This window comes from Pseudopipra pipra, chromosome 3 (genome assembly GCF_036250125.1).
Source record: "Pseudopipra pipra isolate bDixPip1 chromosome 3, bDixPip1.hap1, whole genome shotgun sequence".
NCBI lineage: Eukaryota > Metazoa > Chordata > Aves > Passeriformes > Pipridae > Pseudopipra > Pseudopipra pipra.
This window is the reverse complement of record NC_087551.1, coordinates 116503430-116530312: the sequence shown is the minus strand read 5'-3', so window position 1 is coordinate 116530312 and position 26883 is coordinate 116503430. Positions and strand designations below refer to the sequence as shown.

The window sequence follows — 26883 nt, the reverse complement described above, 5'->3', positions numbered from 1 at the left end:
TCGGGGGGGCTGGTCCCAGCTCTGCGCTTCTGACCACCCATCCCACGGATGGGGCAGCACCAGGAACCAGCCGGCCCCAAGACTGCTGGAATGTTCCACCTGGAATTGGTGCTCCCCAGGCACTCACTCCCTACCCTGGCAGAGCTGGGGGTCCCTGGGCCCCCCCGACGCTGAGCAGCTCCCCCCCAGCAGCAGCTCGGCCTCGCCACCGAGAGAGCAGCGGCCCCGGTGACACGGTGACACGGTGACAGCTGCCAGTGCACAGGCAGGTCCCTCGGGGCAGGAACAGGGATCGGCTTAATTAATCTCGCCTGGAGGGCGGGCGCCAAATTAAGCCGGTGACGGTGACACCGCAGCCCGGTCGGTGAGCCCGGGGAGCAGCCGGGCCCCTCGGCGTGGGGACAGCCGTGTCACACGCCGGGCAGTGGCACAGTGTGCCATGGTGGCACTTGGGTTGCTGGGGGTGGCACTCGGCGTGCCAGGGTGGGAGTGTCCCTTCCACAGGCCCCTCTGCCAAGCCCTGGGGACGTGGGGTGTGAGGACATGGCACGCTGCTGTCATTGTCACCAGTGGCACTGGTGGGCTGAGGGGGGTGACTTGGGGTGGCAGCGGTGCCAGCCGAGGGATGGGGACCCCAAGGGATGCAAGTGTGAGGGCACTGTGGCCAGAGGGACACAAAGGGATGCAGGTGATGGCACCATGACCAGGGGGACACAGGTGTGATGCCACTGTGGCTCAAGAAACGCCAAGGGACACAGACATGATGCCACCGTGGCCAGACCTGGTGGGAGGCCGGTGTGATGCCACTGTGGCCAGAGGGACCCAAAGTGATATAGGTGGCACGGCCCCATGCCTTGAGGGACCCCGAGGGACACAGGCAGGATGCCACCGTGGCTCAAGGGATGCCAAGGGATTACAGGTGCGATGCCACCACAGCCAGAGGGATGCCAGGGACGCAGATGTGACCCCACGGTGGCCTGAGGGCCCCCCGTGCTCTCTGCACTCCTGATGCCGAGCAGGGCGGCCGTGCCGTGTCCCGGTGCCACTCCCGGCGTGTGGATCCCGCAGCGCTGCTCCCGCCGCTCAGCCCGGGGAGGGGGAGCAGCTGTGGCCGGTCCCCGCTGTCCCCGCTGTCCCCGCTCCCCCCGCTCCCGCCTGACCTGGTTTCCAGCTCCGAGGGCTCCTCGTTATGCAACCGCCGCCGAATTCCTGCACGAGCAGAAATGGCCGACAGTCCCCACATCATCCCACAGCCCGGGCACGGGGGCGACCCCGCCTGCCCCCGGCCCCCGGCCCGCACCCCCGACCCACCGCCGTGCCCGCGGGAGGAGGGTGCCGGGAGGGGCTCGGCGGGGCCGTGTTCCCCGGGCCCTGTCCCCCGGTGCCACGGGGCTTGTGCCACCCCTGGCAGGCGGCGGCCGTGGGGTGCGGGAGCGCCGGTGGCACCGGGAGCACGTGGCAGGGCTGTCCCCGGGGACACGGCGTGTGTCACTCGGGGGTGCGAGGGCGGGCGGGCACGGCGAGGTCCGGGACCCCCGGGAGGGGCCGCAGCCCCCCCGAGCCGGGACAGGCTCCGTGCCGGGCTCCCGCACCTGCGGCCACGCCCGGGGGTCCCGCCCGGCTCCGTGTTTGCCCACCGATAACCCCGCCGGGGAGAGGGGAGGAGGAGGGCTGCGAGGAAGGGCAGGAGCCGCAGCGGCGGCTGGAGCGGAGGCATCGATCCGGGGATGGAAAGAGCCGCAGCGGCCGGGGGAGCCCAGGGAGCGGCCCCGGCCCCGGGGTCTGGCGCTGCCACGAGCCCCCGGCCCCGTGTGAGGGGACACCGGGTGTCCCCGGGGGGGGGGGGGGACTGCGGGGGTCGGGGCTCGCCCTCCCCGCAAATCAGTGGGGTCCCTGGGGTACACGCGGTCCTTGAGGGCTCCTTGGGGTGCACAGAGACCCTGGAGTCTTCCTGAGGTGTTTGGAATACCTGGGGCACATGAGGTCTTTGAGCTCTCCGTGGGCCACGGGGGGTCCCTGGGGGTCTCCTTGGTGTGCGCAGGGACCCGGGGGTCTCCATGGGGTCCCTGGGGGTCTCCTTGGTGTGCGCAGGGACCCGGGGGTCACCCTGAGACCTCGTGGGGCTGAGCCCACCCGCTGCCCCTCACGCTGAGCGGGAGCTGCCCCGCCCCCCCCGCAGCTGGGGGTAATCGGGGTTAATTGCGGCTCTAATGAGGTGTGAAAGGGTTATTGCCTGTGGGCTGAGCAGAGGGGCAGGGATGGGGACAGTGCTGCCACTGGACTCGGCTGTAGCCTGCTCCGCTCCTGTGTCTGCACCCACGTCCCCGTGGCGGGGGGCACAGGATGGCTGGGGGGGTCCCGAGGTGAGAGTTGTGCCCGGGGGCAGCTCGGGGCACACCGAGGGCCTCACCAGAAACCGCGGTGGGTCCGTGTCCCCAGGCAGGGGGCGAGGCCAGGACGGGGGGGAACGGGGCAGGGACCTGCGGCGGTGGGCGCGGGGGGACAGGGGCCCTGGCAGGGACGATGCCGATGCTGGGGATGGGCAGAACCCGGGGGCGTGCCAGTGTCCGAGTGTGTGCCAGTGCCCCACGGAGTGCCGGTGCCCCACGGAGTGCCGGTGCCGCGGTGGCAGAGCCGGCTGTGCAGTGGCACTCAGTCCACGGGCACGAGGTGCCCCTGGGCTCTCATTCCTCGCTCCTGCTCTCACCCCCACGCCAGGCTGTGCAGCACGAAGCTGCCCCAGGCCCCCGGCTCTGGGAAGGGTCCGGAGCTTTCCCACCGAGGCACCTAATCCCTAAAACGAATGAGCACCAGGAGAGGGGCAGCGCCAGATCGGGGCCGGGGAGCGGGGAGGGGACGCACCTGCCCCCGGGATCCCACGGATTCTGGGAGTGAGGTTTCCATCGGTGGCTCTGCCACCTCAACGCCCCCCCCGGGCCCGTTCTGCTGCCGCCAGATGTGCGGGGTGTGCGCTGGGGGCACATCTGTGCTGGGGGCACACCCCGCACATCTGGCGGCAGGGCAGCTGTGGCGCCGTGCCGAGGGCCCGAACACTGGCAGCTCTGTGCGCTCCCAGCGCCCCGCAGCCATGACCAATGCGGGGATCTCCGGCCCTGCCCCGCGGCCCCAGGGCACAGCGCCGGCAGCTGCTCCCGCCCCCGAGCAGGCGCTTCCTAGGAAAAACCCTTTTTTTTTTCTTTTTTTCTCCCTTTTTTTTTTTTCCACGAGATCCCCCGCCTTTTTTTTTCCCACATGGCGAAGGGACAAGACACCCCGCGGGGAGAAGATGGATTTATTAAATATTTGGCGGATGACAGAACATGGCTCCCCGCTCGCAAGGGCTGCTCTTGGAGACGTTCCCCGCGCTTACGGCATCGGCTCCGGCGCGGCTTCGCCAGCTGCTCCCAGGGACGATCCCGCTCCCAGGGACGATCCCGCTCCCAGGGACGATCCCACTCTCTCCCGCGCTCCTCCGTGCCCACAGGAACAGGGAATGGCACTGCAGCTTGGTGCAACCCCCGGGGACACTCCGGCTGCACGGGCACAGCCGGGCCTTGGGGATCCACGGCACCCCCGGGCACGTGTGTGCCAGGGATGGCACGAGCAGCCAAGGCCACCACTGTCCTTGTGCATGGCACCAACAGACCAGCTGAGGAGGGTCCCCGTGTGGCTCCCATCCCTGTTCCCTGCCCCATGGGAAGGGGGGTGTCCCTCTCCTGGCATTAACCCCCGGCACCAGCCGGGCACACCAGTGCAGGGACGTGGCTCTGCCCCGAGGAATTCCTGTGGGAAGATGTTTTAAGGTGCGTTTTCCTCCCGGTGGGTTCTGCCCCAGGGAATTGCAGAGTTGCCTGGCAATCCTGATCTGGTGGGTGCTGTTGGTGTGAGCCCTCCAGCTGGCAGTGGGAAGACCCCGACCCTCGTGCAGCTGTGACATCCCCAGCTCCTGATGGCTGTCACCACCCTGGCAGAGCCACTGGCAAAACAGCCCTAGTTTTGGTGCTTGGATTTGCCCATAGCCACAGCCAAGGATGCTGTAGGACTTGTCCCTGTCCCCACCCTCATCTTAATGGTAATGAACATCCCTGTCCCCATCCCCGTTCTCATCGCCTGTCCCCATCTCCATCCCCACCCCTGTCCCTGTCCCCCATCTCCATCCCCATCCCTATCCCTGTCCCCATCTCCATCCAGATCCCTATCCCTGTCCCTGTTCCCCATCACTGTGCCCATCCCCATCCCCATCCCTGTTCCCCATCACTGTGCCCATCTCCATCCCCACCCCTGTCCCTGTCCCCCATCTCCATCCCCATCCCTATCCCTGTCCCTGTCCCCCATCACTGTGCCCATCCCCATCCCTATCCCTCTCCCTGTCCCCCATCACTGTGCCCATCTCCATCCCCATCCCTGTCCCTGTCCCCCATCACTGTGCCCATCCCCATCCCTTTCCCTGTTCCCATTCCCATCCCTGCTTGACTTGACTGTGCCACTCCAGGTTCTCATCGCTCCCCTTCCCTCCTTGGCAGCTCATTCCCAACATTTACATCCAACCAAACCTGTGGCCACCACGGGTGTTTATTGCCCCTCTCCCGTGGGCTGGGGGGGCCCAGGGGGTGTGTTCCCGTGGGCCCTGGGTGGGCACAGGGAGGGGCAGAGCCGAGGGCGCTCCCAGGGTTTGTGGCTCCCTTCCATCCATCACCCTCCATAAATATTTATGGATGCATCAGGGCCCTCGGCTCCTTCCACTAAAAATAACATTCCTAAGCACCACGGGAAAAAAAAAATGCTGAGAACCACCCGTGACTGGGACTGGTGGTTTTGGGAACCAGCGATGGCAGAGGAGCCCAGCGCGGGTCACCGGGGAGCTGCCGCCCCCTGCTCCCTTAGTTCCTTTGCTTTTAACCAACACTGGGCCCAACTCCCGGGGCTGGGAGTGGAGGTGCAGCTCTCAGCCTGGCCGTGCTCCTCCCCAGATCCCCTGCTGGGGACGGGAAAGCTCCCCCAGCGTGAGGAGCTGCTCCCAGCAAGGCCGGGAATGCCCGAGGTTGGTGGCCCATCACGGCCCCTGGTCAGACACCCCTTCACCTGCACCCACCCCCAGGAGGACACACCTCACACCCCACTCCAAGGTGGGGTTCTGAGAGAGAATCCCCTTCATGCCACGCAGGAGGGACCCCCGGAGGGCCTGCACCCCTTTCTCCATGCACACAGGAGGAAGGACCAGCGTGTGAGGCGCCGGTGGCACCGCCCGGGAGGAGGTCGGGAGGAGCCGTGCACGGAGCGGGAACAGCCACCAGCAGTTTCCTTTCAGGTGTTTTTTTTTTGTTTTCTCAAGCCTCCCGTGACTCGCTGAGCCGGGTGGGACATGGTGTGGTGTCGCTGGGGAACACGCCGAGGGAACATGCAATGGCCTGAGGGCAGGAGAGTCCTCCGGGTGTTCCGGGGAGAGCCCCCGGGGGCTGTGGGAGAGCCCTCCCGCTGGCTGTGGGAGGGCTGTGCCGGCAGCAGGTGGTGGAGATCGGTCACAGTTGCACACGATGGTGATGGATGGGCTGAACGTGCCTCTTCCCAAGGACGGGAGACGTCCCTCGGTCGCGAGCGCGACCTCCGCGCCTGCGGCACCAGAGACGCCCGTCAGCACCCGCGGGGAGCAGAGCTCAGCCCAGCCCCTGGGGCACAGCCAGAGCCACCTGTCCCTGCTGGGACCTGGCAAAAGGAGGCTCAGGGGGCACCTTTTCGCTCTCTGGAACTCCCTGAGAGGAGGGGGGGGTTTGGGCTCTGCTCCCGGGGAACAAGGGACAGCACAAGGGGGAACGGCCCCAAGCTGTGCCAGGGCAGGGGCAGGGTGGAGATTTCGGGAACAATTCCTTCCTGGAAGGGGCTGTCCAGCCCTGGCACAGCTGCCCCGGGCAGGGTTGGAGTCTCCATCTCTGGTGGGATTTAGAAGCCCTGTGGATGTGGCACTTTGGGACAGGGGTCAGGGGTGGCCTTGGCAGTGCTGGGGATGGTTGGACTGCATGGTCTCAGAGCTTTTCCAACCCCAATGATTCCATGACTCTATGACCTCCTGAACCTTCTGGCTGGGGCTGTGCACCCCTGGGGCCATCCTGGAAAGCCTGGAGCAGACCCAGCTTGTGGCACCCACGAGAGTCCCCCTGACCCCAGAGCTCCTCACCTCGGACCCCAGGGAACCAGGAATCATGAACTCCTGAGTCCCTGACACCTGGACACACAGGACTGGGAGGAACCTGAGGAATCACAGAATCCCGGGATCCCTGAGGTTGGAAAAGCCCTCCCAGCCCAGGGATCCCCCCTGTGCCCCATCCCCACCTTGTCCCCAGCCCAGAGCACTGAGTGCCACGGCCAGGCCTTCCTGGGACACCTCCAGGGCTGGGCACTCCAAACCTCCCTGGGCAGCCCCTGCCAGGGCCTGACCACCCTTTCCAGCAGGAAATTCTTCAAGGTGGAAGAGCCACCACAATTTTAAGAGTTGTTTTTGCTTTTCTTTTTTGTCCTTTCCCACTCTTTCAGGAGGATAAAGAAGCCTGAAAGTGGTTCCCCTCTCATTTTCTCAGTGGTCTCTAATTCAGAGCTTGTCAGCTGCTCCTGGGAGGTGTTGGAGGCCCTGCTGGAGCACCTCATCTCCACATCAGTGCTGAGGGGTGGCAGGGTCACAGACATCCCTTTCTCCAGAGCCCTCAGGGTAGAGGGACATGAAGAAAAGCCACACACTGGGGCCCAAACAGCTCCCTGTGCTGGCTCCCCCTCCAACACTATAATTTCACTCCTTCTTGAGTTACCAGATTGTTTCCCAGATGAGGCAGGACTTGAATTTCTAATGCAAAAACTGTTAGAAAGGCTCCCAAGCCCCTCTGGGGTTCTCTCCTTCCGCTGCTGAAGCGGCTGGAGACAGGAAGGGCAAATCCCCTTTTTTTCTGCTTTGCCAGTTGCCTGCACAGGACACTGGCGGGAACTGGTGGGGGGTTTATCCCAAATTGTGGTTGGATCCATCACTGATTCTCCTGGCCCATGACCACAGGGGGCTGGGGCTCAGTTAAAGATAAAAGACCTTCTCCTGCCTGGTTCCTACAACCACCCAACTACAGCGTGAGAGAAAAGGTCCCAGAGGAGGGTCCCCTCCTGCCCCTGTCCCTGTCCCTTTCTGCCCAATTCTAGGTGTGTCCATGGCAGGTTTTGTGCCAGGACCTCCCCTTCCCAGCAGGAATGGGGAGTGATGGGAATGATGGCAAACCTCCAGGAGTGTGGAAACCCGAGCAGTGCCCTCCCAGGAGCGCCTCAGGTGGGAGAGATAAGGATCTGGGTCAGGTCTGTGGAGACACTGTCACACTTGGCACAGAGCTCCGGCTCCCTCCCCTCCCACCCTCGGCCCCACTGGTCTGTCTGTCCATCTGTTGGGCCTTGGTATAACCCACAGCCCTGGCTCTCTGGGGGAGAGATTGTGGGTTTGGTATGTCTGCACAGTGTCCATCACCACGGGGTCCCACATCCCCACCGAGGCCTCTTCCTATGGAAGTGACACCAACAGAACTGGAGATAACGCTGCTCTCACTGGGGGTAACGGTGTTTCCCCACTTTGGGGAGACCTTGGAGCCCCTTCCAGAGCCTAAAGGGGCTCCAGGAGAGCTGGAGAGGGACTGGGGACAAGGGATGGAGGGACAGGACACAGGGAATGGCTTCCCACTGCCAGAGGGCAGGGACAGATGGGATATTGGGAAGGAATTCCTGGCTGTGAGGGTGGGAAGGCCCTGGCACGGGTTGCCCAGAGAAGCTGTGGCTGCCCCTGGATCCCTGGAAGTGTCCAAGGCCAGGCTGGACGGGGCTTGGAGCACCCTGGGCTGGTGGGAGGTGTCCCTGCCCATGGCAGGGGGTGGCACTGGATGGGCTTTGAGGTCCTTTTCAACCCAGCCCATTCTGGGATTTATGAAAAACATCCTTTTGAACGTTGCAGAGCGATGGGCAGGTGGGACCGTTCCTGGTGCAGAAACAGGAGAGGAAGGACAGGAGAAGGAGGTGACAGGAGCTCAGACCTATGCACTGCTGGAGATGGGAAGAGAAATCCATCTGTCCTTACCTGAATTGCTGTCCAGCCTCGGCTGCCCTCCTAACCTGCAACACAGGGAAGGGCACGGTCAGGAAACGGATCATTTGATTTCCCATAAAGTGAAGGATCTACTCCCCCACCTCTTATTCCTCCAAATTGGACTCCCCCAGAACTGCACAGCTGGGGATACACAGCAAGTCCTCTGAAAGGCAAGTGGAAAAGTGCTGATCCCCAAAGCCCAGCAATCCCAGCGTGGCCAGGGTGGGATTGTCCAGTCCCACCCCTCAGAGCAGGGTCAGCCCCACAGGCTGCTCAGGACCTTCACCCTGAGGTTGTAGAGACCCCACAACCTCTTGGAGCAACCTGTGCTTGACCACACTCGGGGTAAAAAAGTACTTTTTCTGTCCAAGCAGTTTCCATGTGCCCATTGTCTCTCTTTCCCTTCCTTGGGCACCTTGGAGAAGACTCTGCTTCAGTTTTCTTCAGTCTCTCCCACCAGTTACTTGCACACAGATTTGATCCAAGTGTCACCTTTATCACTGCCACAGGGCAGGTGCCTTCCATAGAATCCCAGAAGTTTGGGGGTGAAGGGACCTTAAAACTCATCCAGTGCCACCCCCTGCCATGGGCAGGGACACCTCCCACCAGCCCAGGCTGCTCCAAGCCCCGTCCAACCTGGCCTTGGACACTCCCAGGGATCCAGGGGCAGCCACAGCTCCTCTGGGCAGCCTGTGCCAGTGCTGAAATCCAACCTAAAATTGGATGTTTCTGTCTAGGAAATCTGACGGAGCAGCAAACTGTGCTTTTTCAGCAGTTTGAGCTGCTCCCAGCTCTTTAGTCCCTTTTCCAGTGGTTTGAGGGTTATGAAATCCAAACGGTCAGCACAGGAAGGGAGCAGCCCATGGACAGTCTCAGGTGACATTGTCCTGGGGGAGAGGCAGCAGGGCCCTGCAAACAGGGGCTGCAGGACAGCCCTGGCAGAGCTCCATCCCACCTGGAGCAGAGCCTGGCAGAGGGGAACATGGGGGCACGCAGAGCCAGGTCCCAGGCACGGCGGGAACGCCGAGGCTGAGGTGGCTGTGCCAGCTCCCAGCTGGGCTCTTCCGAGCCTGGAAAACTCACGGACATCTCCGAAGACGTCGCTGAGTTCGTGATCCCAACCACAGACCACGGAGCCAACTTGGAGGCCTCCAGGATGATTTCATCCCCCCTGAAGCTGCACCAAGTGCGGGGACGTCACTGTCTCCAGCAGGGAAGAGAGGGCTGGGATTGATTATGGGGACACAGGGAAATAGGAAATAACTCCACAAAGAAACTTCTGAGGAAGCCCAGGGATGATGACGTCCCTAGGAATGGTTTTAAATGGAGAGAGGATCAATTTGGATTGGATATTGGAAAGAAATTCTTCCCTGTAAGGCCCTGCACAGGTTGCCCAGAGAAGCTGGGGCTGCCCCTGGATCCCTGGAAGTGTCCAAGGCCAGGTTGGAGGGGGCTTGGAGCAACCTGGGCTGGTGGGAGGTGTCCCTGCCCATGGCAGGGGTGGCACTGGATGGGCTTTAAGGTCCCTTCCCACCCAAACCATTCCATGATGATTCTCTGAAACCCCTCCCAGCGGAGTTCCCATGAGGACCAGCATGTCCCTTGTCCATGTCTGCAGGAGGTGGGGAGGATGTGAGCTGCCAGGGATGTTTCTTTGTGCTCATTCCAGATGGGAGAGTGTTGCTGAGCCGGGGCTGCTGTGCCCGGGATGAAGCCCAGGCACAGCTCCCTGTGGGCACAGCTCAGAGTCCGTGTGTCCACAGACCCCTGTGGGTAACGTGGGCTCTGGTACCACCCATCCCTGACATACCCACACCCCCCGGGCACTGCCACCCCTCACCACGGGGGCTGGAGCAGCTCCCACGGTGCCCACCCGGGGCTGCACTGACATATTGATTATTCCTCGATTCCCCTGCCAGGTTTTACCTCACTGGCTCTGGGACATTAAGAAATCACTTTTTCCCTGGCAGGGATAATATTTACATTCCACACGGAGGCTTTTGGATCCAGCTCTGCTTTTGGACACACGTCCCTGCCCGGCTGCCCGGTGAGTAACGGAGCGGTTTGTGTTACATCTCTGCTCCCATGCATCAGATTCCAGCTCCTCAGAATCCCCCTTTCCCTATTTCCCATGCGAGGCACAATGCATATTTGGAAAAACCAGGCGGGTCATCTGGTAAGCATCTCAAATATTCCACTGAAGAGGAATGTTCTGGGGCAGAGAGGGTCCTGTGACTGGGAGCCAGGGAGATCCTGCTTTGGGAGCTCCCGTTTCAGCCAGAGTCGAGCTTCCCGCGCTCCTTCCCACCGAGTTCAGACACTGCTGGCCAAAGGAACAGAGAGTTTCCAAACACCTGGATGCTCTGCAGAGCTCACTGGATGGGAAAGCTCGGGGAAATGAGCTCTTTTTGGGAGAAACGTGAGCTCTGCCGCCTCGGCGCAGCCGGAGGGGAACGTGCCTGTAACAAAACAGGGCTGAAAAGTCCCCGTTTGTTGTGCTGGAATCGGGTTTGGCTCAGGCCAGACAAATGCCTGGGCTGATTCAAAGCCCTCCAAGGCTGTTCCTCGTGTCTGGGTCTGAAACATGGGAAGCAGAGGCCGAGTGAGCCCCAAGCGAGGTCCCGTCCCCGGGAGGGCCCGTGAGGAGTTCTGTGGGGGTTTGTGGGGCTCTGTGGGGGTTTGTGGGGCTCTGTGGGGGTTTGTGGGGCTCTGTGAGGGTTTGTGGGGCACGAGGTTGGAGCAGATCCTGGCAGATCCCCCTCCCCCTGCTTGGGGGTCAGGAAATCCCGAGGCCACGGTGATCACTCCCAGCTGGAATCACTCCTGTGCAATGTGCCGTGGGTTCACTGGCACCAGAGATAAAGTCTGGGTGGATTGGTGTGAAGACCAGGGAGACAGGGGTGACAGGGACCTCCAGTGACACTGATGGCACTGCCCATGTGGCATTGGGACTGGGCACAGGGATTCTGGACACTTGTCCAGCCAAGGTCACCGAGGGCAGGGGCTGGGCAGGTGACGGTGTCACCACTCAGAGACTTCACTGGTGACCCCCACACACACACTTTGGGTTCTGTCTGATCCCTACACCTGAGCTGGGTTTCCCACAGCACCCAGAGCACCTCCTCCTCCTCCTCTCACACACTTCTGTGCGTGGTGACCTTTGCTGGAAGAAAAACATCCCTGAGAGCTGAACACACACAGCAAAGGGACCATGGCCATGATGTCAGCCCCTGGCAGAGGCTGGAGAGAGGGACAGTGACTGGAGCCATCAGGAAAACCTGTGCCATGGGGGGTCCTTCACCTGGAGCCACCTGCACCTGGAGCCATCCACCTGCACCTGGATCCATTGACCTGCATCCAGAGCCATCCACCTGCACCTGGATCCATCCACCTGCATCCAGAGCCATCCATCTGCACCCAGAGCTATCCACCTGCACCTGGATCCATCCACCTGCACCCAGAGCCATCCACCTGCACCTGGATCCATCCACCTGCATCCAGAGCCATCCACCTGCACCTGGATCCATCCACCTGCACCTGGATCCATCCACCTGCACCTGGATCCATCCACCTGCACCTGGATCCATCCACCTGCATCCAGAGCCATCCACCTGCACCTGGATCCATCCACCTGCATCCAGAGCCATCCACCTGCACCTGGAGACCTCCACCTGCATCCAGAGCCATCCACCTGCACCTGGATCCATCCACCTGCACCTGGATCCATTGACCTGCATCCAGAGCCATCCACCTGCATCCAGATCCATCCACCTGCACCTGGATCCATCCACCTGCACCTGGATCCATCCATCTGCACCTGGATCCATCCATCTGCACCTGGATCCATCCACCTGCACCTGGAGCCATTCACCTGCATCCAGAGCCATCCACCTGCACCCACATCCATCCACCTGCACCTGGATCCATCCACCTGCACCCAGAGCTCCTCGTGGGGCTCCAGAGGTGGTGAACACACAGAGGAGGGAGTTGCCAAATGCTTCACAGCTCTGACACGTTTGTCCCCTCACCTCGGTCCTTCCCATTCTGCAGCTTCCCTGTTTCTTCTTCATCTTCTTCCTCTGCTTCAGAAAAAAAAGGAAAGAAGAAAAGCTGACACGAGACAGGTGGGTGAGAGAAGAGAGAGAATCATGGAATTGTTTGGGTTGGAAAAGCCCTCTCAGACTGCTGAGTCCAACCATCCCCAGCACTGCCAGGCCACCACTAACCCACGTCCCCAAGTGCCACACCCACATGGCTCTTCAATCCCTGCAGGGATGGATTTAACCACCACCCCCTTGGGCAGCCCCTTCCAGTGCTTGACAACCCTTTCCATGCAGAAATTCCTCCTGGATTTCACTGGTTTCATGGTGAGAGCTGGGGGTTCAGTATGTTTATCTGGGGATAAGCAGAGTGAGTTTATGGCCAGGCCCAGATTTGCACAGCAGAGCGGGAGCAGAAGGTCACATTCTTCCCCAGATGGTGGCTCTGACTTGTTTCGAGGAGATCTGTGTAAACAGGTGATGGTTATCCTGAGGGAGATGGCACTTCTGCCTCCAGCACATGGTGGGAGGGCAAAGAAAGGGGGAAACCCTCCAATGAGAGGCACAACTGGAGAACCGGAGGTGTTTGGGATGGATCCGATCAAAGGGGCCTGATAAACGTGTCCTCTGTGGCTTTGGGAGCAGGGTGGTGAGACATGGGGGGTCACACAGCCCAAGCCCACTCGGCAGTGGCTCCAGGGGGTCCCTAATGTGACCCCCAAGGAGATCAGGGACAAAACCAAAGGCATTTGGAATAACCAGAGATGTGACTTGGAGCTCAGTGTTGGGTCTTGGACTTGCCTCCTGTGTGAAGACCAGCACCCTGGGTCTTTAGGCTCAGACAGAGTACAAATGGGACCAGTGTTCCCTCAGCAGCACAGGGAGCAATGGGATTACTGGGTGGATTGTTGTGTGGCACTTGGGGACATGGGTTAGCAGTGGCCTTGGCAGTGCTGGGGGAACAGCTGGACTTGGTGGACTTGGAGATCTTCGACCTCAGTGATTTTGTGACTCTGTAATTCTGGGACTCCAGGATTCTGTCTCAGAATCACAGAATCTCCTGAGTAGGGAGGGACCCCCAAGGATCATCCATCCAACCCCTGGCCCTGCACAGACACCCCAACAATCCCACCCTCTCCCTCAGAGCCTTGTCCAAACCCTCCCTGAGCTCTGGCAGCCTTGGGACTGTGCCCATTCCCTGGGGAGCCTGTTCAGTGCCCACCACCCTCTGGGGGAAGAACTGAGATCCCACTTACCCCTGCCCTGCCATCACTGCAGGAGAAGGCAGAGACTGGGACATCCCGGGAAGCCCCCAGAGGATGGGGTGACATGGCAGCGTTCCCCTCCCAAGGGAATCTGTTCCCTGGGCCAGAGCAGAGGCACCAGAGGCACAGGGAGGGTGGGAGGTGCAGGCACTGTGCCTCCCAGACCCTCCCCACACAGCTCCTGTGGCTGCCCGGGGGAGCTGGGCCGGGGGAGGTGTCTGTTCCCACCCTCCCCTCCGGGACGGGATGTGTGAAATCCCGCTGGCTCCGTCAGCTGAGGATAACTCATGCTGTTCCTAATTTACACAAACAACACCCTTGCAGGGGAGCCTGCCTTGGTCCCTGCACCTCCTCGAGCAGGAGCCTGCCAGTGCCTCCATTCTCACTCCCTTCTCACTCCCCTGTGATCCACAGGGCTTTGCACATCCCTTGGTGGCCACGGGAATGGTGGGCCTGTGTCAGGGAGGTTTGGGCTGGATTTAGGGACAAGGTTCTTCCCCCAGAGGGTGGTGGGCACTGCCCAGGCTCCCCAGGGAATGGGCATGGCCCCAAGGCTGCCAGAGCTCAGGGAGGGTTTGGACAAGGCTCTGAGGGACAGGGGGGATTGTTGGGGTGTCTGTGCAGGGCCAGGGGTTGGATGGATGATCCTGGTGGGTCCAACTCAGGATATCCCACAATTCCATGATTCTACAACACCTGTTCTGCTGTGAAAAACAAAAAACCAAAGGCTGCAGACTGTGCTTTGGGCAGAGGTTTGTTCTCCGTGTTCCAGCCCCGGGGGAAGAGCTGAGGTGATTTATGGGGGAACAGGCGGCGCTGGTGGTGCTGCTGTCAGCCATGGACAACTTTATTAACTCCCAGCTGCCTCCACAGCCGGGACACGGGGCTGGCAGAGGGGGGATTTACTGCTGGGCAGTAAAATATGAGCCCTGTTTATCACTGGGGCAGCTCCATCACAGGCAGAGCCTCGTGGGGTCTGTCACGGCCCGGGAGGAGTTTGGGGGGGACACAAGTGTGGGTCCAGCACAAGGTGGGACAGGGACCAGGAGGGTCAGTCTGGACACAGAACACCTTCCTTCTTCCTTAACAGCCAAGGCAGCCCAGAAACAGAATCCCAGGAGCATTTAGGTTGGAAAAAGCCCTCCTGGATCATCAAGTCCAGCCTGTGACTGACTCCCACCTTTTCAACCAGACCAGTGCCATGTCCAGTCATTCCCCGGACACCTGCAGGGGTGGGGACTCCACCACCTCCCTGGGCAGCCCCTTCCAGTGCCTGACCACCCTTTCCATGAAGAAATTCCCCCTGGAATAGGCTGCTGGAGCACTGAATGGTCACACCCCCATCGCTGACAGGGCCCGAGGCCCACAGGACACATCCCTGGGGGACACAGGACCTGCTCTGGCCCCACCAGGGAGTTCAGCTCCCCTGGCCCAGGAGGCACAGAGGAAACAATTATCTGCTTTCCACATCGTTGTTCAATGACAAGGCATGCAATTGGCCTCATGGACATTTTACAAATGTGGTTACAGGGTCTGGCAAGGATTCATGGCAGAGGGTCTCATCTGCTGCCCAAGTATTGCAGGACTAGGCAGGAATTTGGGGACACTCACTCCAAAAATGTGCTCCAGCTTCTGACTGTGTCATTAAGGAGCTCTGGCTTCCAGAAGTGGGCCTGGGAGGTGGCCCCTCTCCCAGGAGATGCTCTGGAAAAGCAGCTCCGTGCTGTGATCCCCGCTCGGATCAGTGGGAGCAGGGGGCAGGGGAGGGGGGTTGTCTCCATGAACCACCAGTGGTGCCACCAGCCAGGGCTGCACCCACAGGGTATTGCCCTCCCCACCAGGGATAAAACCAATGGGAAGCCTCTTCAAAGGTGCTGGAGCTCTCAGTGATATGGAATGACTGAGGTTGGAAAAGCCCTCCAAGATCCCTGAGCCCCCTCCCAGCACTGCCCAGGCCGAGGGTGTTGGCCATAAACACGATTTTTCGCTGAGAACACAGACACGTAATCCCACATCATGCTTTAGTTTTAACAAAAAAACCTCCAACCCGTGGCTCCCATGTCTCCTTTTCCTGTGCTGCCCAGCCCCCCCGTACCTGAGTGAAGCTCCTTCACCAGCGAGGACATGGTGTTGGTGATGGAATCGGCCGCGACCAGCAGGTCATTGCGCAGGTTCCTCCTCGTACCTGGGGCAGAGCAGACACGCAGAAATCAGGGGTCACCTGTGCCAGCTGCTACTGCCCCAACCTGTCCCCCCCAGGGCTCCCTGGGGTGGTGCTGGGACACCCCCAGTGCCCCCAGAGCAGCAGAGGTGGAGGTTTGCCCTGGCACAGCCCAGCTCCGCCTCGTTCCCTGGGCACCTGCTTGGCTCAGCACGAGCTGCCTCGTGCTCCTCCCTGTGACAGGGCAGCACGAGGGCACAGACAGCCCCCAGGACCTCATGGTGGGGTGGCTCACCCTCCTCCCCCTCTGATCACTGAGGTTTGAGTGGGACAAAAGCTGTTGGAATTCTCACCCTCCTGCATGGCTGGAGGGAGGAATCCTCTTCCTCACTGTCACACAGCAGAGGGTGTGACCCTGTGGGTATCCCCACGGTGACACTGACCTGCCTGGACACTCCAAGTGCTGGAGGGACCTGCTTGTCCTGCCAGTGACCCAAACATGGCCACAGCTGTGCCAAACTGTCCAGGAGCAGCACGGGGACACAGCTGGCACCAGGACCACCAGACTGGCTGCTGCCACAACAGAGGTGGGTCAGGGACGGTGCTTGTTGCCTCTTGTGATGCTGGGAACACAATGATCCTCTGGGATCACGGAGGTGGCTGCCCCACCCCTGGAAGTGTTCAAGGCCAGGCTGGATGGGGTTTGGAGCAGCCTGGCTCACGTCCCCCCTGTGGAACAGCTGGATAATGCTCTGACCCCCCTGGACATGCCTGTGCAGCAGCCCCTGGAGCCCTCCAGGCTGGGCCTTCCAATGATTTTATTACGTGCAAGCATCAACATTTGATCCTGTTTCCTGTGCTCTCCACCGGGCTCGGATTTGCCTGATTTTGTGTGATTAATATGAAATAGCACTAATTGTGCAGACTGCCTCTCCGGAAGGATCCTTCCAGGAAACTTATTACGGAGGCTGGCGGCCACTTTTTTTTTTCTTGGAAGAGTTTTTGTAGTCACTGAATCAGCCACCACAGTGGTTATGAGGAGAGGAATGTCCACCTTTCTGGGGGCAGCAGTGGATCCAAGAATTCCCACGGGATTGTCTTCTTCTCTGTTGAGATGATCAACAGCAGAACTGATTTTATAACTTGATGGCGGCCTCTGTATCCAAATATTTCACCCAGAAACCATCAGGATGTTTTATTGTAATAGTCATACTTTGTGGTCTCCAAACACCAGTCTTGGTAATCCTCTACCAAGTGGAAGATCAAGAGATCACCTACAGAGGAAACTTTTCTAACCTCAAAACTGCCCGATGAATATCCCTGGGATCCAACCCTTTAAAGGTTTCCTGCTCTAGAATTTTCCACTCTGATGGTGAGAGCTCACAGATTCATGCCCTGGGAGGAAAGATGAGCTGTTGGCTTCTCTGCCCACTCCAAGGTCATGGAAGAGGTGGAACAGCACCCAGAGCTTCACTCCCTTCTGCTCCTCTCTCCCACTGTCACATTTAATAAGGATCTGGTGGACATGCAGAAGTTAGCACAAACAATGTCAATGTTTTTGTTGAAGTGGCCCCTAAAATCCGTGTGCTGAGGGATTCCTGGGGATTTGCTGTCCCATCCCCACCACGCTGCCGGGACGTGGCTGCAGCACGTCAGCCCAGCCCTGAATAGTTTCCTACAACACCTGGTTCGTTGCAACACATCTCTGAGGTGCTGTCAGCCGTTAAAAACCTGGGGAAACCACAGGTTTTCACTCTGGGCGATATCGGCAGGTCCTGACGAAGGAGCCTCGTTAGGGGAGAGGCAGCAACGAGCCCTTGATTAATCACCTCTGGTGGCTGCAGCCCCTGCAGGGAGGGGTTTGCCTTGTCACGGCTCCTGCACCTTCCCAGGAGAAGGCAGATGGACACAGAGCCCGGGGAAGGCTGGAAAACGAGGAGAGATCCAGTGGTTTTGTGTCCTGCCACCGTCACTCGTTTGTCACCCCGAGCAGCAGATCAGCGCCCGGGCAGGTTCTCGGTGCTGCTGCTCCACCTCACGTGTCCTGGGGGCAGAAAGGGACCCTGCCCGGGGGAAAGGACAGGCAGCTGCCAGAGGAATCAGCGGGGAGCTCTCCCTGCACCACCAAACCTGCCGTGGAGATGCAGAGGAGGCGACTGGACCACCCACAGCAACAGATGGAGCGCTCGCCTCTGGGATTTGGCACCCTGCCTCCCTGGAAATGCCTGCTCTGCTGGGAGTGCTCGGGGATGAGGAGCTCCTTCCTACCCACAGGGAGGAGGAAAAGGCACCTCCTTCTCCCAGGGGGGCTGTGGATCTCAGAGGGGACGTCCCCTGTCACCCAACACGCAGAGGCTGCTCCCTGTGCCGAGGGCTCTGGGGCTGAGGGCTCCTGCTCCTCCCTGCAGCACCAATTCCACACCAGTTCAGAGGGTCCACTGGCACCAGCTGAAAGTGTTCACTGGCACCCCTGTGCTCCTCTGCTGCCATTTCACAGCCTCTTCCTTCCCTCACCTTCTGCTGGCAGCAGCTCCTTTAGGCAGCGGGGAAGATGGTTCCAGATCCTTCCAGGAGGATGCATCCACTGAGCACCTGATAAATGCAAACTGCTATTTAAAATCTGCTTGGTTTGGAGATGCGGTGTCAGTTCTGGGAGGTTTATTTCCATGTTTGGTTTGTTTGGAGAGGGAGCCCATCCATCTGACAAAGGGATTTGATGCTTCTATTCGCAATCTTCCCTCCCCGGAATGAGAAACCACCTCCAGCTCTGTGACTCCACGTGAGGTGACCTGTCATCTTTTAAAGAAATAAACCACCCCTGCATCGAGGTGAGGGCTCTTGTTCACTGCATGGGGCTGACCACGACTCCTGATACCCAGTGGGATTTCCCAGGAAGCACCACCAGGTCCACAGGAAGAATCACAGAATCATTAAGGTTGGAAAAGACCTCAAAGATTGACTCCAACTTCTCTCAGTTGCTGCCCACCCCTTGGCTTTGCCCACAGGTGGGTGAAGTCCTCACCTGTGCTTTAGGGAGAGCTGGATTTTCTGTCCTTCCTTCTTTCTTTTGCTGACACTGACAAGACCAACCAAGATGGGTGGATGTCCCTTTTCAAAGATGTGATGTTTAGAAAGAACCTCCACGCCTGTCGGACGTGGAAGACCAGGCCCTGCCACAGCTCTACACCCCAGCATGCTCCTGGAGCACTAAAGATGAAGAGTTCTGCACCAAGATGGGCAAGAGAAGAGAAAAGAGCATTTAAACCCCAAGTGCCACCACTGAGAGATGCAGGGTGTGGGCACCCCTTCCAGCTGGGAGGGGCTTCCTTCACCAGGAGTGGAGCTGGAATAGGTAGGACTGAAGAGTGACCAGTTTCTCCTCCTTTGCAGTGAAATGGTCCCTGAAGGGGACACAGTATTTGCCAAGTTCCTTGACACCAGACTGACAGTCCCGTCCTCTCCTGCTGCCTCCATGGCCAAAACCTTTTTGGTGTTTGAGGCAGAGCTCAGAGTGTCCACCTCACCTGCTGGTCTGCACATCTTGGAGCCCCCGTGGGCTGACACAGCTGTGACACAGAGAACGTGGATTCTCCTGAAACGTGTGGCCGTAAAACTTCCTCATGTTGAGCAGTGAGAGCAGCAGGTGAGTCTGAACTCCCACTGCCCACGGAGAGTGGGGGCTGAAAACACGTCTGGCTGCTGCTGCTGGTGGTGGCTGAACACTCTGGGCTGGAGGGCTGATGGTTTTCCTGCTTTTGGTCATTAAACTGTTCTTTTCCCTCACAGTTCAGTCACCAGATTTGTAAATACGACCAGTTTGTGACGTTCAATTCTTAAACTACCTGTGGGCGTAACTTGCTGGGTTGGAAGATCCTTTCCTTGCAGGGCAGATCATCCTCACTGTAACAACTTCGTTGAGTTCAAAAGGTTCTAAATGTGCCCCCAAAGTCTTTGGGCTGGGGAACAGGAGAGGGGGTTGTAATTATTGTCTCAATATGGTGAGTTACGTGTCTGCTGAACACAGAATCATAGAATCATAGAATTGCAGAATCAGCTGGGTTGGAAGGGATCATCCAGTCCAACCCTTGATCCAACCCCGCCGTGGTTCCCAGCCCATGGCACTGATGCCACATCCAGTCTGTCCTTAAACACCTCCAGGGATGGAGAATCCACCCCTTCCCTGGGCAGCCCATTCCAATGGCTCAGCACCCTCTCTGCAAAGAAATTCTTCCTGATCTCCAACCTACCCCTCCCCTGGCCCAGCTGAAGACCCAGCCCTCTTGTCTTGCTGATGGTTGCCTGGGAAAAGAGCCCAACCCCTCCCTGGCTCCCCCCTCCTGTCAGGGAGTTGCAGAGAGTGAGGAGGTCTCCCCTGAGCCTCCTCTTCTCCAGGCTGAGCCCCCCCAGCTCCCTCAGCCTCTCCTCACAGCACTTGTGCTCCAGTCCCTTCCCCAGCCTTGTTGCTCTCCTCTGGACCTGCTCCAGCCCCTCCATGTCCTTCCTGAGCTGAGGGCCCAGAACTGGACACAGCACTCCAGGGGTGGCCTCACCAGCGCTGAGTCCAGGGAACGGTTTGGGTTGGAAGGGACATTAAAGCCCATCCTGTGCCAACTCCTTCCAGAACACCTCCCACCAGCCCAGGGTGCTCCAAACCCCGTCCAACCCGACCTTGGGCACTCCCAGGGATCCAGGGGCAGCCACAGCTTCTCTGGGCAACCCGTGCCAGGGCCTCCCCACCCTGCCAGGGAAGGATTTCTCCCCGATATCCACGGTGCATCCCCGTCTGCCACGAGGACACGAGGTGGGACACGCCGTGGCCGTGCCGGGGGGATGTTCGGATGTTCAGCCCCTCACCTTGTGTGAAGGCCTCCTGTGCCTGGGGGAGGATGTTCAGCCCCTCACCTTGTGTGAAGGCCTCCTGTGCCCTGGGGGAGGATGTTCAGCCCCTCACCTTGTGTGAAGGCCTCCTGGACGTCTCCCCCGACTCCGGCGAGCGCGTCCTGCGGGCCGTGGGTGGGGGTGGACCCCGCGGAGCTGGACCTGACGGGCATCGGGATGGGGCGGCCGTGGGTGGGCGAGGGCTGGGCCGAGCCCCCCGCCTGCGCCTGCCGGGAGACACCACACACCCCCCCCGTTACACACGGCTCTTCTCTCTCTCTATATATCTCTTGGTTTTTTTTTGTTTTTTTTTTTTGGTCAACGGCTAAAAATAATTCCGTGAAAACAAACAAACAAACAAACAAACAAACAGACAAAAGGAACGTGCAAGGACAGAGGCTCTTCCCCAGAACACACGCTCTGGGTTGGAGTGATGACGTGATGCACGAGCGGGGGTGCTGTGGGAGGACCTCGTCAGCACTCCGTTGATTTATTTCTACGCATTTTAATAAATTTTGATATTTTCACGTGTTTTGTTTTCGGAATTTCGCGCATTCCGTGTTTTGAGCGTTTACACACCTTACATGTGTGTTTTATGTGTTTTTGTGTATTTCATTTATTTTCGTAGGCATTGCGTACTTTTATATTTTATGTATCCTTATATAGCTTTACTTATTACTAATGTAGTGAATTTTAAGGTTTTATTTTAGGTTTTCTTCCAGCCCAACCCACCCCATCTCTGCTGTGCCACCCCAAGAGCCTCAAGAGCAGCTTTGCTCCAGGGGTGCCAGTCTCTGATACAGCTTCTGGTGCCCCCCCTACTCAAGGCCAGGGACAGCCCCAGGGGTCTGTCAGGTGCTGCCTACGGACTCAAATCCTCCTGGATTTCACCCCAGATCCCAAACAGACACAGAACCATAGAAGGCTCAGAGGACACTTGTGCAATGTTCACTCTGGAAGGAGTTTCTGCCCCAGTGGAGCCTCCAGAGCTCAGCCCAGGGCTGGGCACTGGTGTGATGGGCAGGGGAAGGAGAGGGACTGATGTGAGGAAAAGGGAAGTGCAGGAGAGGACAGACATGGGCTTATGGGCTCCGTGTTCTAAAAAAATATGATCTCAGCAGGTCCTCAGTGTGGAGCCCACAGGAGGGAACGAGGAGGACACACCAAGTGATGCCCCTCGCTGGGCATTTCAGGACCTTTGCAAAGAGACTCACAGGATGCCAGAATGGTTTGGGTGGGAAGGGACCTTAAATGAATCCAATCCCACCCCTGCCATGGGCAGGGACACCTTCCACTGGCCCAGGGTGCTCCAAGCCCCGTCCAACCTGGCCTTGGACACTTCCAGGGATGTGGCAGCCACAGCTTCTCTGGGCAACCTGTGCCAGGGCCTGCCCACCCTCCCAGCCAGGAATTCCTTCCCAATCTCCCATCTCTCCCTGCCCTCTGGCAGTGGGAAGCCATTCCCTGTGTCCTGTCCCTCCAGCCCTTGTCCCCAGTTCCTCTCCAGCTCTCCTGGAGCCCCTTTAGGCTCTGGAAGGGGCTCCAAGGTCTCCCTGGATCTTTCTCTTCCCCATGGGAGCACGCCCAGCTCTCCCAGCCTGGCTCCTGCTGTTCCTGGCTGTGCTGCGGGGGGTTCATGACTTGTGACTGTATTTTATATTTATATTTATATTTAAGTGATGTCCCCACACCGCTGCCAAGCAAAGGCCTCCTGCTCCTCAGCAGCCAGGGACCGAGGGCACGGAGCCACCCGGCCCCTGGGAGCCACTGCTGGGGTTTGTGCCTTTGGTTTGTGGCTTCTCTGAGCCTGTTCATGGTTTGCTCCCTGTGACGTGCAGCAGTTACCGGGGCAACACGGGATGGTGACACCGGCACGGCGGGGACAGTGCTGGCACCACGGGCAGCAGTGACACTGCCAGCACCCTGTCAGAGCCAGCACCATGACCAGCAGTGACACTGGCAGCACCCTCTCCCCTGGGGACACTGCCAGCACCACGACCAGCAGTGACACTGCCAGCACCCCGTCCCCTGGGGACACTGCCAGCACCACGACCAGCAGTGACACTGCCAGCACCCCGTCCCCTGGGGACACTGCCAGCACCACGACCAGCAGTGACACTGCCAGCACCCTGGCCCATGGGGACAGTGCCAGCACCCTGTGCAAGGTGACACTGACAGGGCCCCATATAATGGTGACACTGCCGGGACCCTGTGCAAGGTGACACCTCTGACACCCTGCATAGCAGTGACACCCTCAGCACCCTGTGCCTGGTGACACCCTCAGCACCCCGTGCAATGGTGCCAGCTACAGCACCCTGCATGGAGGTGCCACCAGCGGCATCTCAAACAGTGCTGACACCCCCAGCACCCTGTGCAGTGGTGACATCCCCAGCACCCCATATGGAGGTGACACCCCCAGCACCCCTCACAGCAGTGACAATGCCAGCACCCCATGATGACACTCCTGGCACCTCACTAACAGTCCCACAGCCAGTACCCTGCCAGTGGTGACACCATGAGTGCCACGTATAGTGGTGATACCACCAGCACCTTGCTAATGGTGACACCACTATCACCCCACTAATGGTGACACCACTATTATCACACTAACGGTGACACCACCAACACCCCCCTAATGGTGACACCACCATCACCCCACTAATGGTGACACCACTATTATCACACTAACAGTGACACCACCAGCACCTTGCTAATGGTGACACCACCATCACCCCCCTAATGGTGACACCACCAACATCCCCCTAATGGTGACAGCACTATTATCACACTAATGGTGACACCACCATCACCCCCCTAATGGTGACACCACCATCAGCCCCCTAATGGTGACAGCACTATCACCCCACTAATGGTGACACCACTATTACCCCATAACAGTGACAGCACCACCACCCCACTAAAGGTGACACCACAACCACCCCACTAACAGTGACACCACCCCCCCACTAAAGGTGACACCACCATCACCCCACTAAAGGTGACACCACCATCACCCCACTAAAGGTGACATCACCATCACCCCACTAACGGTGACAGCCCTGTCACCCCACTAAAGGTGACACCACCATCACCCCACTAAAGGTGACACCACCATCACCCCACTAACGGTGACAGCCCCGTCCCCCCACTAAAGGTGACACCATCACCCCACTAAAGGTGACACCACCATCACCCCACTAACGGTGACAGCCCCGTCCCCCCGTGCCGGTCTCAGGGGAGTTCCTGGCACTGAGATGCTGCTCATCCCCCCCTCCCTGCCAGCCCCACACCGGTATCTGCAGCACCACGAAAACCCAGCCGTGTGGAAAATTGTCATTTCGAAACTGCATTAATTAACGGGGGATCGAGAGCCGTGAGTGACGTGTCCCTGTGACACGGCGTCGGGAGGGACGGGGCTGCGGGAGGGGAGCGGCGCCTTTCCATGGAAAAATCACCCAAAAACACACGTGTCACACCGGCAGCTGCCGTTCCCTGCACCAAAACCTCAAACTGAACCCTAAAAAAACCACCTGAAAATGCCCAGGAAGAGTCAGGAGTGTCTGAATTTGATTAAACCCGTGGCAAAAAGCACCCGCCCCTCGTGCTCCCAGTGCAGCCTGTGAGACATGGCACAGAGACAGCGGCTCCTTCCTCCTCCTCCTCCTCCTCCTCCTCCTCCCAGACTGAGCCTCAGCCTCGCCCAGGGAAGGAAAAACAACCCGTGAAGGTGAAAAACCAGGAGGAAACTCGGTGCCAACACCAGCACTGGAGACAGGCTGAGGAACCAGAGCTCCCCTTTCCCCAGGAGGGAGCCAGAGCAGGGGGTGGGAACATTTTGTGTGTGGAATATTTTGTGTCCTGAAAGTCGTTCCCCAGGTCACATCTCGTGTCCTGGGACCTCAGCACGTGCTCCTGTTAACCACCAGAGACGGTGGCAGGTGTGAGGAAAGGAAAAGCTACAGAGACTTTGTTACTTGGAATCCCAGAATCCCTGAGGTTGGAAAAGCCCTCCCAGCCCAGGGATCCCCCCTGTGCCCCATCCCCACCTTGTCCCCAGCCCAGAGCACTGAGTGCCACGGCCAGGCCTTCCTGGGACACCTCCAGGGCTGGGCACTCCAAACCTCCCTGGGCAGCCCCTTTGTGACAAACACATCCCCACACTGGCCCGTGGTGGGTTTTGCAGATCACAGAATCCCAGACTGGTTTGGGTGGGAAGGGACCTTAAAGTTCATCCAGTGCCACCCCTGCCATGGGCAGGGACACCTCCCACCAGCCCAGGTTGCTCCAAGCCCCGTCCAACCTGGCCTTGGACACTTCCAGGGATCCAGGGGCAGCCACAGCTTCTCTGGGCAACCTGTGCCAGGGCCTCCCCACCTCACAGCCAAGAATTCCTTCCCAATCTCCCATCTCTCCCTGCCCTCTGGCAGTGGGAAGCCATTCCCTGTGTCCTGGCACTATAGATGTGCTCACTCCTTGGATCCCCAGTGATGCCCACCCTGCTGGGCTGGCAGTGCCCACACCCCCTGCACAGACTCCTCAGCCCTGGGCAAGAGGAGATGTTTTTGTCGCTGACATCCCTCTTTGAGACACGCTGTCTGCATTCATATTCTTAGAGAAACACGTGAAATTTTTCATTTTAACTCCTTTTTGGCCGCTGGGCAGCAGCTGGCTGGGCTGGGCCCATCTGCACCCCAGGGCCAGCGAGGGGAGGGCCCGGGGATGTCCCTCACCCACCCCCTGACGTGGTTCCTGGGACACACAGTGATTCTGAGAACAGCTAAACACAGTGATTCTGAGAACAGAACAGCCCTGAGGTGCCACTGGTGGCACACACGGGGCAGGGCTGTGCCCCTGCTCCCCTCTCCTCGCTCGGCAGCCCCACAGGACTCACCCCAACGCGCCCGGGGCTCGAAGGAGGATCCGAAAGTTGTCGCTTCAGTGAAGACCTGACAGTTCCCCTGATGAGAAACACGGGCTGGCCCGGGCTGGCCCAGCTGGAACTGTGCTGGCAGTGCCCAGAACAGGACCCCACTGGCTCTGGCTGCTGCACTGGGACCCCCCCAGCTCCTGACCCCGCAGATGTGACACAGCAGCTCCAGCACCAGCACCGTGGGTACACCCAGGGACAGAGCACAGGGAGGACAACACTTGGTACATCAGTGCAGTCCATCAGACAGGTCGAAATCACACAACTGTGGAATCACAGAATTGTTTGGGTTGGAGAAAATCTCTCAGACCATCAAGTCCGAAACTGTCCCCCAGCACTGCCAAGGCCACCCCTGACCCCTGTCCCCAGGTGCCACCTCCACAGGGCTTTTAAACCCCTGCAGGGATGGGGACTCCTCCCCTGCCCTGGGCAGCTGTGCCAGGGCTGCACAGCCCTTTCCATGAAGAAATTGTTCCTAATTTCCAACCTAAACCTCCCTGGGACAACTCGAGGGTTTCCTCTTGTCCTGTCACTTGTTGCCTGGGAAAAGACCCCAACACCAAATGGTCTGAGCTACACCTGCACATCCACGTGGCACTTGCAGGGGCTGTTACAAAGCTCTCCAATCTTCATCTCTAGGAGGAAGGAAATAATCCAGTCTCCTTATGGATGATGCCCTGGGAGGTCTCTCTGAAGCCACAATTCCCAGAGACAATTCCCAGAGACAGCCACACGTTTCATGAGACAACACCTGATGTCCAGGATGTGACAGGAGACCTGCACGAGCCTCCCTGGGCTGCTGGGGCTGAAAGGAGAACTGAGGAGCTTTGGGGTGACGGCTCCTTCCTGCCTGGGGCACAACCTGGCCCAGCCTGAGCATGACGGGGCTTTCCCAGGCCCCACAGGAAAGGGAGAAAAAGGAAACAGAAGAGAAGTAAAAGAAAAAGAAAAGATGAAGGTTTGGGAAGGCTTGGGAAGGGAAGGTTTGGGAAGGAAAGGGAAGGGAAGGTTTGGGAAGGAAAGGGAAGGGAAGGTTTGGGAAGGAAAGGAAAGGGATCTGTTTTACATCTGCTCCCTCCTCTTGTACTTTCCACAGCAGGTGCAGTCCCACGTTCACGTGCTTCCCCTCTGCACTCCGTGCTGAGCCCGTGGAAAAGCTGAGCCCCGACTGGGGCACACAGGGAGCAGGAATTGGAACCTCTGAGCTGGTGTTTCCTCCCCAGTGACATCACTTGTGCCACCCTCAGCCCACGGCTCTCTGACCCGGAGGGGGCCGAGGACAGGGATGGAAACCTGAGCAAGCTGGGCTGGTGGAGGTGTCCCTGTGCAGTGGGTGAGCTCCAGAGTCCCTCCTGCCCAGGCCAGCGGTCACTGTGACACCCCTGGGGACAAGGAGCCTCCCCCCAGGTGGCCCCACACCCGGGACACCAGCCCAGTCCTAGAAAGCACTTGCTCTGCTGAGGAAGCCCGAGGGCCCCGTGGGGCAGCGGCAGGAAGCCGGGGAGGACCCGGAG

The 26883-nt window shown here is 59.4% G+C and overlaps 2 protein-coding genes and 1 long non-coding RNA gene across 20 annotated transcripts in view; 2 read left to right on the top strand and 1 right to left on the bottom strand.

Moving 5' to 3' along the window:
- The window catches only part of PREB (prolactin regulatory element binding), a 345777-nt gene that overhangs the window by 123485 nt on the left and 195409 nt on the right, over nt 1-26883 (top strand). The window lies entirely within an intron of this gene.
- Nucleotides 5298-26883, bottom strand: part of DTNB (dystrobrevin beta) — a 137102-nt gene continuing 115516 nt past the window's right edge. For 5 of the 17 annotated variants that reach the window (XM_064651177.1, XM_064651181.1, XM_064651185.1 and 2 more), the window contains 6 exons: nt 20501-20669; nt 20419-20448; nt 15499-15588; nt 12127-12180; nt 8090-8124; nt 5298-5610 (listed from right to left, as the gene is read on the bottom strand). In XM_064651177.1, the coding sequence (XP_064507247.1) occupies nt 8120-8124; nt 12127-12180; nt 15499-15588; nt 20419-20448; nt 20501-20669 (348 nt within the window). In that variant the 3' untranslated portion in view covers nt 5298-5610; nt 8090-8119. The other 12 variants (XM_064651186.1, XM_064651182.1, XM_064651184.1 and 9 more) reach the window with 9 other exon arrangements.
- LOC135412445 (uncharacterized) lies at nt 6160-8198 on the top strand. Its single transcript, XR_010429650.1, has 2 exons — nt 6160-6277; nt 7967-8198. It is a non-coding gene; the product is annotated as an uncharacterized LOC135412445 (long non-coding RNA).